This window comes from Entelurus aequoreus, linkage group LG16 (assembly GCF_033978785.1).
Source record: "Entelurus aequoreus isolate RoL-2023_Sb linkage group LG16, RoL_Eaeq_v1.1, whole genome shotgun sequence".
Taxonomy (NCBI): Eukaryota; Metazoa; Chordata; class Actinopteri; order Syngnathiformes; family Syngnathidae; genus Entelurus; species Entelurus aequoreus.
In genome coordinates this window covers 40,263,704-40,277,637 of record NC_084746.1, presented here as the reverse complement: position 1 = coordinate 40,277,637, position 13,934 = coordinate 40,263,704, and the positions used below count along the sequence as shown (strand labels likewise).

Genomic DNA, 13,934 nt, shown 5'->3' with positions numbered 1-13,934 from the left:
ACCTTTCAAACATTTGGCACAAATACACCTCACCTATCAAACATTTTGCACAAATACACCTCACCTTTCAAACATTTGGCACAAATACACCTCACCTATCAAACATTTTGCACAAATACACCTCACCTTTCAAACATTTTGCACAAATACACCTCCTCTCAAACTGTCTGCTTCAGATGACGAAAGAGAAGATTCTTTAAAGACGATCTATTCAAATTAAATCTATTTGTACGTATTTTGTGGCAATTATGATAGCGCTCCTACCATACCTTCATGATGGCTCTGGTCTTCTTGTACTGTACTTCCAATGCACATGTCGTGCATGGCTTTACTTTCTATCATTCAGACCAGAACACGTTATCCCACATGATATGTGAGATTTAGAGACGCACAATTTGGACCAAGCATGAACATCAATTACAGAATGGCTACGCTGTTTTGTTACAATCGATCAACGACAGCCAGGACCTAAATCAAATTGAAAAAGTATGACCTGTGGAGGGTGCCTCCATAATCTCACACCTGGACAAAACATGGACCACTTAATTCTTCAGGGTTTTCAAAGTGCGGTAAAGTCTACTCTCAGAGAACATTAAGGGCCATGTTCTCATAAAAACTGATTTTCCGGGGCATTTTGTGGCATTTTCTGCTCCAGACTGTTTCCATTTTTCGCCTTTAAAAATGTTTAGTTTAAAATGTGTTTTACTTTACTTTACTGAAACTATGTTAAACTATATTAACTATGGAGAACAAGTTTCAGAATATCCATCCATCCATCCATCCATCCATCTTCTTCTGCTTATCCGAGGTCGGGTAACTCACTCGTGAACAAGACTCCGAGGTACTTGAACTCCTCCACTTGGGGCAAGATCTCCTCCCCAACCCGGAGATGGCACTCCACCCTTTTCCGGGCGAGAACCATGGACTCGGACTTGGAGGTGCTGATTCTCATCCCAGTCGCTTCACACTCAGCTGCGAACCGATCCAGTGAGAGCTGAAGATCCTGGCCAGATGAAGCCATCAGGACCACATCATCTGCAAAAAGCAGAGACCTAATCCCGCAGCCACCAAACCGGATCCCCTCAACGCCTTGACTGCGCCTAGAAACTCTGTCCATAAAAGTTATGAACAGAATCGGTGACAAAGGGCAGCCTTGGCGGAGTCCAACCCTCACTGGAAACGTGTCCGACTTACTGCCGGCAATGCGGACCAAGCTCTGACACTGATCATACAGGGAGCGGACCGCCACAATCAGACAGTCCGATACCCCATACTCTCTGAGCACTCCCCACAGGACTTCCCGAGGGACACGGTCGAATGCCTTTTCCAAGTCCACAAAGCACATGTAGACTGGTTGGGCAAACTCCCATGCACCCTCAAGGACCCTGCCGAGAGTATAGAGCTGGTCCACAGTTCCACGACCAGGACGAAAACCACACTGTTCCTCCTGAATCCGAGGTTCGACTATCCGGCGTAGCCTCCTCTCCAGTACACCTGAATAGACCTTACCGGGAAGGCTGAGGAGTATGATCCCCCGATAGTTAGAACACACCCTCCGGTTCCCCTTTTTAAAGAGAGGAACCACCACCCCGGTCTGCCAATCCAGAGGTACCGCCCCCGATGTCCACGCGATGCTGCAGAATATCATTTGTCATAAAACTGTCCTACCAAGAATGCAGTATATATGTGTGTATATATACATGTTGTGTGTGTGTGTATATATATATATATATATATATATATATATATATATATATATATATATATTTATATATATATATATATATATATATATATATATATATATATATATATATATATATATATATATATATATATATTTATATATATATATATATATATATATATATATTTATATATATATATATATATATATATATATATATATATATATATATATATATATATATATATATATATATATATATATATATATATATATATATATATATATGTGTGTGTGTGTGTCTGTATATGTATATATGTACATATACATGTGTGTGTCTACAAACGTATATATACATGTGTGTGTGTGTGTATAAGTGTATATATGTGATGTGTGTATATATTTATGTATATATATATGCATGTACTGTATGTATATACATATATATGCATATATATACATTTATATATGTGTGTATTTGTAAATATATGTGTATATATTTATATGTTTACATATATGGATATACAGTATGTGTGTATATGTGTGTGTGTGTATATGTAGATATTTGTGTTTATATGTTGACCCCAAAAGGGACAAGCGGTAGAAAATGGATGGATGGATACATACTGTATGTATGTATATATACATACAAAGTATGTAAATATATTTGTATAAATGTATGTATATATATATATGTATATATATATATATATATATATATATATATATATATATATATATATATATATATATATATATATATATATATATATATATATATACATATATATATGTATAGTCAAAATGAATTGAGTGATTAATCTTCATACATACATGAATATTGCAATATTTTCTGTGATCAATCACATTAGTTACCCGTTTTTTTATGTATCTATCCATTTTCCACCGCTTGTCCCTTTTGGGGTCGCGGGGGGTGCTGGAGCCTATCTCAGCTGCATTCGGGCGGTAGGCGGGATACACCCTGAACAAGTCGTATATACTGTATGACTATAGTATACTGTATATTAGGGCTATCAAAACAAAAAAAATTATATATATATATATATTTGTGTGTGTGTATGTGTATGTGTATATATGTGTGTGTGTATATGTATGTGTATATATGTGTGTGTGTATATGTATGTGTATATATGTGTGTTTGTATATGTATGTATGTGTATATATGTATGTATGTGAGTACGTTTTTATGTATGTATGTTTTTTTAAAAAAAGTTTTAGTAACTATATTTTTAGATTGTGTTGCAGGCTGCAAATGTCCCCTGAGCCGCACTCACCCCTGGTCTACACTATTATGCATCAACTCTTTTGCCGTTTTCAACTGAATTGTATAGGTTATAGTTTTCCTTTTTAATGTGATATTTTGAAGAAGCGTGGGCTCAAGTTTTATGTACACTGGAGGGTTGCTTTATAGTGATACCTTAAAAAGGGTTCTGTCACCATGTGGAGTTGAGGACTGGACTCTCACATTATGAAGTCTGGACCCGGGCTGGACCACTCTTTATGCATCAATGGATGACTTGTCTACATCCGAGAGGATCCCCCACTATGGAGTGGACTCTCACCTTATTAACTGTATCCATTCAGCATCCATTGCACCGGTCACCCAGGGGGTCCCGACCAGGGTTTCTCCTTCTTCCCATTGGGTTGAGTTTTGTCTTGCCCTGATGTGGTTGTGGCTTGTGCAGCCCTTTGAGACACTAGTGATTAAGGGCTGTATAAGTAAACTCTGATTGATTGAGGAGATAATGAAGAGTGAATGAAAGTATTGTGAGACGAACAGTGTAGTGATGGACTACAGGATGGGGCAGAAGCTCCCAGGAGAAGGTGAAACTCAACCTTCACCAAGGCGTAATTGAGACTCATCCCATTACTCAAACTCCACATTAATTTTTGGTTAGCACACACAAGATGTTGGAATGGATTGGGACTCAGTAGTAGAGCAGGAAGATGGAGTAGAAGTGGATGAAATGAATAAATACACGAAGAGAGGCAGCACATCCATAACACAGCTGATTATTCCCTCATGACAGTCATGTAACAAACCGACAACACCGTCACTATTACGTCTTTCCATCGCTCCTCTCCACCTCCTCCTTGTCTCCCTGCTTGGCTTTGATAGTGAAGTGTGGCCATTGTTCCCCGTTATGCTAATAAGAGCATCACTCTGTTCCCAAGGACACATGTGGTGTGTTCACTGACCTTGGTAATGTTCACATGCAAGTGGACAGAGACAATTTTGAGCAAAGAGGCAAATAAATAAATGTTGTGGATGTTTTTTTTCCACTTGTTAACTCATGTTGACTTGTCATGTCTGCCATACTCTCTCACAGGAAATGTTCACGCCCGAGTGCAAGTTCAAGGAGTCGGTTTTCGAGAACTACTACGTGATCTACTCGTCCACTGTGTACCGGCAGCAGGAGTCGGGCCGAGCCTGGTTCCTGGGCCTCACCAAGGAGGGCCAAGTCATGAAAGGCAACCGGGTCAAGAAGACCAAGCCCTCGTCACACTTTGTACCCAGGCCCATTGAAGGTAACACAACTGGTTCCAATTGTGTTTGAGTGTAGAGGTTCTATCAAGCACGTCCTAATTCATGTTTTTCATTGTCTCATCAATAATACAAGTGCAGGAGCAATAGACTGTCTCAGACTATTGTTCTCTGTGGGCTTCCACACACCAAATAGAGGAGTAAAACGTCAACAAATATCAAAGAAAATTGTTGCACATTTACTAGCATTGATTATCATCCACAGCAGCTTTTTTATCATACTGTATTACTTTTTTTTATCATACTGTGTTACTTTTTTATCATACTGTGTTGCTGCAAGTGGAATTTAGTTGTGTAGAAAGAGATAAAGAGGTGTAAGACAAAATCAAACTACTGTTTGTCCTGAAGACAGATTGATAATGATATTTACAAATACATGTCATATTTTATCATGTCAACATGTGTACATTTGTTATTATTTGTATTCTAGTTTGATGTGGTGAACTACTTCCTAACGTGACCTTGTCTTTACACACTTTTATCCCCCATCATCTTCTCCTCATCTTTCTGTTCATCTTCTCATCATGCCATTATCATTTCCTCATCTTCACCTCGTTTTCTCATATAACAATTCTGCCATCCTTCTCATGTGCTCGTCTTCTCCTCTGTCCATCATCATGATCATACTCTCATGTCCTCGTCTTCTCCTCTGTCCATCATCATGATCATACTCTCATGTCCTCGTCTTCTCCTCTGTCCATCATCATGATCATACTCTCATGCCTTCATCATCTTGTCCTCTTCCCCTTATTTGCTTGTGTCTTTCCGTCCACTTGTCCCCCCCCTTGTCATTTCCTCATCTCCACCTCATCTTTTTGTTCCTTTTTACTTTCCCCTCCTTGCCATCTCCCCATCTTCTCCTTGCCATTGATCCACCTCATTCTCATTCATTAATCTCATTCTCATGTACTCCTTTCTGTTGTTATCATACTCTCCTTCTTCATCTACTTCCTCCCGTCCTCATCCATTATTGACCTCTTGTTGTCTTACTTTTCTTCTCATGCTGTCATGTTGTCTACACATCTCATTATCATGCCATCATCCTTTCATTTTGTGATCTCATCATTCCTTCCCATGTGCTCATCTCTTCTGTCCGTCTCACCAACCCTCATCTTCTACTCCCCATTCCCCTCATCACCACAACTTTGTATTCTCATCCTCTCATTGCCATTTGCTCATTTCCTTCTGTCCCTTCATACCAACCTCATTCATTCATCTCCACATCTTTCCTATGTTTGGTTCACATTCCCTTTTTTTTGCCATTTACTCAACTTCATCCTCCTACCTGTATCCATCATGGTCCTCATCTTATCATGCGCTCATCTTCCTCGTCCTCTTTTTAATTTCCTCTTCTCATTACTGTATCTCATCTTCATGTACTCATCTTTCTAATTGTCTCATCTTCTCCTCATTCCCTTATGGTCTCCTCCACATTCATGGTGTCCCTCATCTCATCTTGCCTGTCTTCAAATCTAATGTAATGTGTTCATCTTATTCCTTCCTCATAATTTCTTCATCTCCACCTCATGCGCTTGTCGTCCTATTCTCATACACATTCACCTCATCCTCTCATTGTCATCCACTCGTCTTTTCATTCCCTTATTTCCTCCTCCTCACGCTGCCATCTACCCTTCACCTTTTCCTCAACTCTTCCCTTACTTTCTGTCCAAATTTTGTCTCCCTCGTTGACTAACCTTCTCATCTCGGCACATCATCCCTTCATCATCTCATCCCCGTCAGTTTGTATGTACCGAGAGCCGTCGCTGCACGAGATCGAGGACAAGCACCGCTCCAGGAAGAGCTCAGGGACGCCCACCATGAACGGAGGTAAAGCCGTCCAGCAGGAGTCCACATAGCAGCGGAAGGGAGGGGCTTCAACGGAGGGGCGTGGCCTGACACTCACTTCCTGCCCCCTCAGAAGTTCGCTTCCTCTCAGAAATAGAGGCGTCGTCGTGACGACCGAGGAGCTACTATGGTACACTTGAGACAAAACAATCTTGCCTGTGAAAACTTTTAGGAGAAATAATATGAAAGCAGAGAAAATATATATCTATATCAACATTTTCAATCAGGACTTGACTAATATTTTATGCAAAAAAGAGAAAAAGCTGTGACACAAGGAAATGGAGCTTGTCTGTCTTCACACAAATAATTGTCATTTCCATTTGATGCTGTGAAAACAAAGCTTTAATACGTGTTGATATGTGGATTATTTTGAACATGTTACGTTTGCAGCTAATAACGCACGCCATCGTGCTGTCAAACTAACCATCGTGTCTTTTTTCTGCGTGGGACTAAATGACAGGTTTGGTTATTTTTTAGTTTCCTCATGGATCCCACAGGAATGTACTTGGCTAGTGGGAGAGCTTCAAATGGATCTTCTCAGGTGTGTGCTGTTAGTGACAGGATGAGGCCGGCGTCAGAAGCAATATGATAACCGGGTATGTCTTTAGCTTGTATTACTAGCAGGTTTCCAACATGAATGAAGTATTCAATACGCTGCTAAGGTGAGAGTTGAATGTCCAGGCAAGGAACCAACATGCAGAATATACTTCCATTAGGTAACAAAAATGTGATTTTATTGTTCAAAAACGCTTTCCTGGCCTTGTGACCAATGAACTGTGGCGGTGAACTTGTTTTGGCAGAGAGTGAACTGGTGTAACAATGCAGAACACGTCATGAAATATGTAGTGATGGGCCAGCCAGCATTTTGCCTTTCTCCAAGAAAACTGCCCCATGCTTGCGATGTTTTAGGCACGAAAAGGACAAAAGGGAGCAGATGGAGTGGGAAGAACACACGAGTTTGCAGTGATCACTTCCTTAAAGGTGTGTTTGAAGTACGGTTAGTATTTCCCATTTAAGTGAGATTGTTTGTATTTTATCTTGTTTCAGAGTTCTTCAAACGCTTTTTTGCTACGAGTGTTTCGTAAAGCAAATGTCAGCAAAACCTAAAAGAGTTAAGTTGTTACCAAATCATAAATTAATCTGTCAGCACATATGCAACATTGAGATTTATACTTATGTTTTGATAAAGATGTGGGAAAACTCGTAAACGGCGCGTGCAACAACAACAACAACAAACATGGCAGTAGACGCCAACTTAAATCAGGAATGACCTAATCCGGGAGAGTCTTGATACCAATTTCCTTGACTCAGACCTCCATTCTTTTCCAAGTTTGTATCTGTTTTGTCGTGACGTCTGGAGCACCAGTTAGTTCGACATGTCTGGGAACGCGCACAACAGATAATCCTTGAGATCACTTGACAAACCTTTTGTTGGTTCCATTGCGTAGCTCGATTTTTTTTGCTTGTATTTGCTTTTAGTGGTAAGATCTAGTCCCTTTGCGTATTCAAATAGTTTGCACTCTGTTGGCTGCACAGTAGCCATGTTGGTTTGTTGGCCCACCACTTTGTTTACTTCCAAAGTCACGTGACCGGATACAACCTATTCCCAAAACTCCAATGAGGTGGTCTAAGTCAAGAAGCGTATTCCATCCTTTAAAGCAGCACATGTAAAGATGTGTCTAGTAGCCATCACACAACAATGGCTCTTCTGGGTGGAGTCAAAGTCAGACTCGTTGGTAGTGGAGCATGATCGATGCATGACTAGGATGTTGTTGTGCAGTGTAGAGCCCATCGCTCAAGAATTTAGTAGGATTTTATGCAAAGGATTTATATATTTTGATGAAAATGATAGCAGGGACACACTGATAAGAAAAAAAAGCTCACATTACAGAATGAAAAAGTGTTAATGAATAATGTTCACATTTAAAGGCCTACTGAAACCCACTACTACCGACCACGCAGTCTGATAGTTTATATATCAATGATGAAATCTTAACATTGCAACACATGCCAATACAGCCGGGTTAGCTTACTAAAGTGCAATTTTAAATTTTGCGCCAAAATATCCTGCTGAAAACGTTTCGGTATGATGACGCCTGCAACGTGACGTCACGGATTGTAGAGGACATTTTGGGACAGCATGGTGGCCAGCTATTAAGTCGTCTGTTTTCATCGCAAAATTCCACAGTATTCTGGACATCTGTGTTGGTGAATCTTTTGCAATTTGTTCAATGAACAATGGAGACAGCAAAGAAGAAAGCTGTAGGTGGGAAGCGGTGTATTGCGGCCGGCTGCGGCAACACAAACACAGCCGGTGTTTCATTGTTTATATTCCCGAAATATGACAGTCAAGCTTTACTATGGAACAGAGAGGTCAAGCGAACACGGTTGGATTGGACCACACACACAAAGTACAGTGTATTATCCAGCGATCATTTCGAAAGATCGTGTTTCGAAGAGGGTCCCTTGCGAAGGGCAACAGTAACAGTGCAAGACTAGGCCACAAGCTAAAACTAGTCTATAAATAAATAACATTTTACCATTCTGTATTCTGAAGGCGATTTATGTCGTGTGCTACTCCAGCATCAATATCAGCAGCGTCCTCCTGACCGTCACCGTCAGCGTCGGGTTCAAAGCGGTATGGCTCTATTCCTTGTTGCGGTTGGGCCTGGCCGAGTGGTCCTGCCACGCCCACGGCTGCCACGGCGCCTCTCACAGCATCTTCCCTATCTGAATCGCTCCCACTGCCCTCTAGTCCTTCACTCTCACTTTCCTCATCCAAGAATCTTTCATCCTCGCTCAAATTAATGGGGAAATTGTCACTTTCTCGGTCCGAATCGCTCTCGCTGCTGGTGGCCATGATTGTAAACAATGTGCAGATGTGAGGAGCTCCACAACCGGTGACGTCACGTGCATATCGTCTGCTACTTCTGCTACAGGCAAGGCTTTTTTATCAGCGACCAAAAGTTGCGAACTTCATCGTCGATGTTCTCTACTAAATCCTTTCAGCAAAAATATGGCAATATCGCGAAATGATCAAGTATGACACATAGAATGGACCTGCTATCCCCGTTTGAATAAGAAAATCACATTTAAGTAGGCCTTTAAAGGGAACTGGAATTTTCCCCTATCGTTCGCAATCCTTATGAGAAACAAAACATGTTTTTTTTTTGCATTCTAATTTGTAATGATCATCTCCTTCTAGATGGCATGAATCCATTCTGCCTCTAAAACATTAATACAAAAACCATCAATAATACTTCATTGATGTTGTGTAACCTGCATAATGTTAACTAGATCCACTATGGACTGGAGTCTTACACTATGATCTAGATCCACTCGACGTCCATTGCATTGGTCGCCCAGGGGGAGGGGGGGTCCCCACATCTGCGGTCCCCTCCAAGGTTTCTCATTGTCATCCCATTGGGTTGAGTTTTTTCTTGCCCTGATGTGGGATCTGAGCCGAGGATGTCGTTGTGGCTTGTGCAGCCCTTTGAGACAATTTAGGGCTATATAAATAATCTTTGATTGATTGATTGATAATAACCAGGCTGTAGAGACATTGTTATTGTAAGAGAGAACACCAAGGAACTATTTTTGTAGCGTACTAACACATCACCGTGCTACAATATTAGCCGTAAACTAGCTTGTGCGTCAGCAGCTGAATGGCATTTGACCCTGTAATGCACAACACAACGCGACATCGTTCTCATAACATCACAACTTTATTACCTTTTTTTGCAACTATTCTCAAAATATGCCAACTTTTTTTTCCTAACTTTATTGTTTTTACTTTACAACTGCAATATCGTAACATTGCGACTTTATTCTCACAACACTGCAATTCAGTTTCACTCATGAGACTCGATTCTCGTAACATGATGACTTCATTCTGGCAATATTTACATTTTGACCTTGTAATACTCCGATTTTATTGGGCTCACATTAAGATATTCATAATGACTAACAATAAGTTCTTGTAGTAACATTATGACTTCAATATATGCTTAATACTGAGACTTTATTCTGCCAACAATTGGACTAAACTGACATTTTTGTTATGCACTGAGAATAATTTGTATTGTTTAAACTTGAATCTGGTAACACCTTAATATTTGAACATTAGGTTTATTTTCATCACAGCTTTATTCGGATAAGACTGTAGTTTGACAAAATTACGTTACAACTTTCACTGAGTAACATTATGTTTCTATTCTGATAGTTTGGTGCGTAGTAAAGATATTTCTCAATTTGTTCTCACGACTATTCGCAAAGTATTCAACATTTTTATTGTAATGTCTTATTTTTACCACTTTAATCTCGTAATACTAATATGAAGACATTTTTTTCTCGTCACTATAAATAGCCCAACCTTCCCCTCATAAAAATACAACTTTATCCTTCTAACTTTAGAATTCCTTTCTTCTTGTCCGTTTTAATCCAATAAAATATAATTGCTGGATTCTATTATTTTCTAATTTACTTTATTCTCCAAACAAAGGGATTCCGATTTCTCTCGTAAATTGAGGATTTTCTTTCAGTGTGGACCCACTACTGCTTTGTAAAGCAATCCTGTTATGACACTTACAGTAGGGAAGGGATTATACATCTCGCGTGAGAGGAAGAGGGGCGGGGGGTTAGCTCATTTTGCAATGCAGTCTCGCGTTGGTCATATTTGCATAAAAACACATTTTAAGAAGTGGCTAGTGCAACCCTCCATTTGTCACGTTTCATGTGTCAGGTGAACGGTGATGAATGAATCCCCTTCCTACTGTACTTAGCTGGAATTGAGTGAAGTTTGAGTGCTTACTTTCCCTTTGAGTTTCCTACTCGGTTCTTGTGAGAAGACATTGTAAGCAGCACAGTGGGCGACATGTGTAGGAAGGTTCATGTTGACTCCACTTCCACAGTAACCTGGAGCGTATAGTACATGCATTGTATTCAATGTGGTAAAGCAATATTCTATCTTTTCTACAGAGGTTTCTATTGGTGCAGAGTCAAAGTAGTGCATGTTAATTGGATTACTCAACAGTGGAAGGAGAGGATTTGCGGGGTGGAAAAAATAAAACATTTACAAGGATTTGTTTGAAAAAGGCTTATATTGTAGGTGGTATGAATGAGTTATTTTTATGTTTCGCACCCATATATGCACTATGAATTGTGAGATGACAAAAAATATGCATTGATAAAGAAACATCTGAATGAAGTTAGTGATTGTTTAAGAATAAAAATGAGCAAAAAGCACCGTTTGAGTGATTTGTTGTGAATGATGATGGTGAGTTTAAGTGTCAGTCTGCTGACCAAGCACATCCATCAGCGTTAAGGAGGCTCACATTGACCAAATCCACTCCCTATCAGTTCAACCCCTGGAGTGATTTACAGTCTCGCTTAAATACGTCGCGTCATTTTGGGACGGCGCGCCTTCGCCCTTAATTCTCCCGTTGTCATGGAAACAGACCTTCCGAGGAGGAGGAGGCTGACTTTCAGGACGTGTCTTCCCTCCTGCACAATGGCTGCATGCAGAGGACGCCACTTTGTCCTCTGGGAGTCATGTTTGCAAGTGACTTTGTTCAAAAAGATGTTTGTTGCTTTCATTGTCAGCACTTTCTGAAGGAAATTGTTTGGCATTGGAGCTCAGCAAATAAACAACGCGTGCACGGCTCTTCAACAAGTAGTGAACAAGGTGTGATCACAATGCAGTCTTTTGTCCCACGCCTCGGTCTGTCCTGCACTCCTGGGACCTAAACCCCTTTTCTCATTCAATTCATTCAAAAATAATTGGCCTCTGCTCAATTCAAGCTAACTGGGGCTTCTTTGATGTGTGCATTTAGTTGGCGGGAATACATTTGTTGTCTTCCAGATATGGGCCAGCTGCATGAAAGTAATGTGAGGACGTACTATATTTATTTGATTTGATGCACGTGAGCACCCCGCTAGGAATACAGCAAGCAAACACATCCTTCCAGTGGGGGCTGTAGTGCACCCACTCATCCGTCCGCCCACCTCCACACGTGTATTTGTCCTCGCCAGCACGCACTATGAATGATCACGTGTGCATTTAGGAAGAGTATTTATTTACCTTCTACTTGTTTGTGCATAATGCAGGCTGGCCAGTGCAATAGAAGGTGTTAAGATTCTCTATGAGTTAGGGTTGTATTTAGGTACCGGTACCAAAATGTATTTCGGTACTTTTCTAAATAAAGGGGACCACAAAAATTACATTATTGTCTTTATTTTAACAAAAAAATCTTTGGGTACATTAAACATATGTTTATTATTGTAATTTAGTCCTTAAATAAAATAGTAAACATACTAGATAACTTGTCTTTTAGTAGTAAGTAAACAAACAAAGACTCCTAATAAGTCTGCTGGCGTATGCAGTAACATATTGTGTCATTTATCTACCTATTATTTTGTCAACATTATGAGGGACAAATTGTAAAAATGTATTATTAATCTACTTGTTCATTTACTGTCAATATCTGCTTACTTACTCTTTTAACATGTTCTATCAACACTTCTGTTAAAATGTAATAATCACTTATTCTTCTCTTGTTTGATACTTTACATTAGTTTTGGATGATACCACACATTTAGGTATCAATTCGATACCAAGTAGTTCCAGGATCATACATTGGTCATATTCAAAGTCCTCATGTGTCCAGGGACGTATTTCTTGACTTTATAAACATAATATGAATTTTTAAAAATGAAAAAAGATTTTGTGATAATAAAAAATATCGATGTAATCATAGTAGTATCGACTAGATACACTGTTGTATCATTACAGTGGATGTCAGGTGTAGATCCACCCATGGCGTTTGTATAAATTGTGACGCCGGTGAGCTATTGTATCCTCCTACGGTGTGTAGTGAAGCATGTTTAGCTATTCCTCGTCCTCCAGTGATAATGTTACTTGTAACATACTTACTTGATTTCTTGCCATGGAGACCAGGATTAGTGATTTAGAAGTAGCTAAAACACTGCGGATGTTAGCTCCTAGCTTATATAAGTGTTATAATGAAGGCAACACATGATGCAAGTGTCTATATTAGCCTACTATCAAAATGACTTCAAATGTCTTATATAATTGTTATAATGAAGGCAACACATGATGTAAGTGTTTATATTAGCTATATTAGCCTACTATCAAAATGACTTGAAAAGTCTTATATAAGTGTTATAATTAAGGCAACACATGATGTAAGTGTCTATATTAGCTATATTAGCCTACTTTCAAAATTACTTTAAAAGTCTTATGTAAGTGTTATAATTAAGGCAACACATGATGTAAGTGTCTATATTAGCTATATTAGCCTACTTTCAAAATTACTTTAAAAGTCTTATGTAAGTGTTATAATCGGCAACACCTGATGTAAGTGTCTATATTAGCCTACTATGAAAATGACTTTAAAAGTCTTATATAAGCGTTATAATGAAAACACAGGATGTAAGTGTCTATATTAGCTATATTAGCCTACTATCAAAATTACTTTAAGTCTAATATAAGTGTTGTAATGAAGACAACACATAATGTAACTGTCTATATTAGCTATATTAGCCTACTATCAAAATGACTTTAAAAGTCTTATATAAGCGTTATAATGAAAACACATGATGTAAGTGTTTATATTAGCTATATTAGCCTACTATTAAAATTACTTTAAGTCTTATATAAGTGTTATAATGAAGACAACACATGATGTAAGTGTCTTTATTAGCCATATTAGCCTACTATCAAAATGACTTTATAAGTCTTATATAATTGTTATAATGAAGGCAACACATGATCTAAGTGTTTATATTAGCTATATTAGCCTACTATCAAAATGACAT

General features: G+C 39.1%; 1 protein-coding gene across 6 annotated transcripts in view; it reads left to right on the top strand.

Annotated features, from left to right (window-relative positions):
* fgf12a (fibroblast growth factor 12a) overlaps nucleotides 1-12,260 on the top strand; it is a 105,132-nt gene extending 92,872 nt beyond the window's left edge. For all 6 annotated transcript variants that reach the window (XM_062022839.1, XM_062022838.1, XM_062022841.1 and 3 more), the window contains 2 exons: nucleotides 4,039-4,237; nucleotides 5,994-12,260. In XM_062022839.1, the coding sequence (XP_061878823.1) occupies nucleotides 4,039-4,237; nucleotides 5,994-6,109 (315 nt within the window). In that variant the 3' untranslated portion in view covers nucleotides 6,110-12,260. The remainder of the gene's footprint in view (nucleotides 1-4,038; nucleotides 4,238-5,993) is intronic.
* The last annotated feature ends 1,674 nt before the right edge of the window (nucleotides 12,261-13,934 follow it).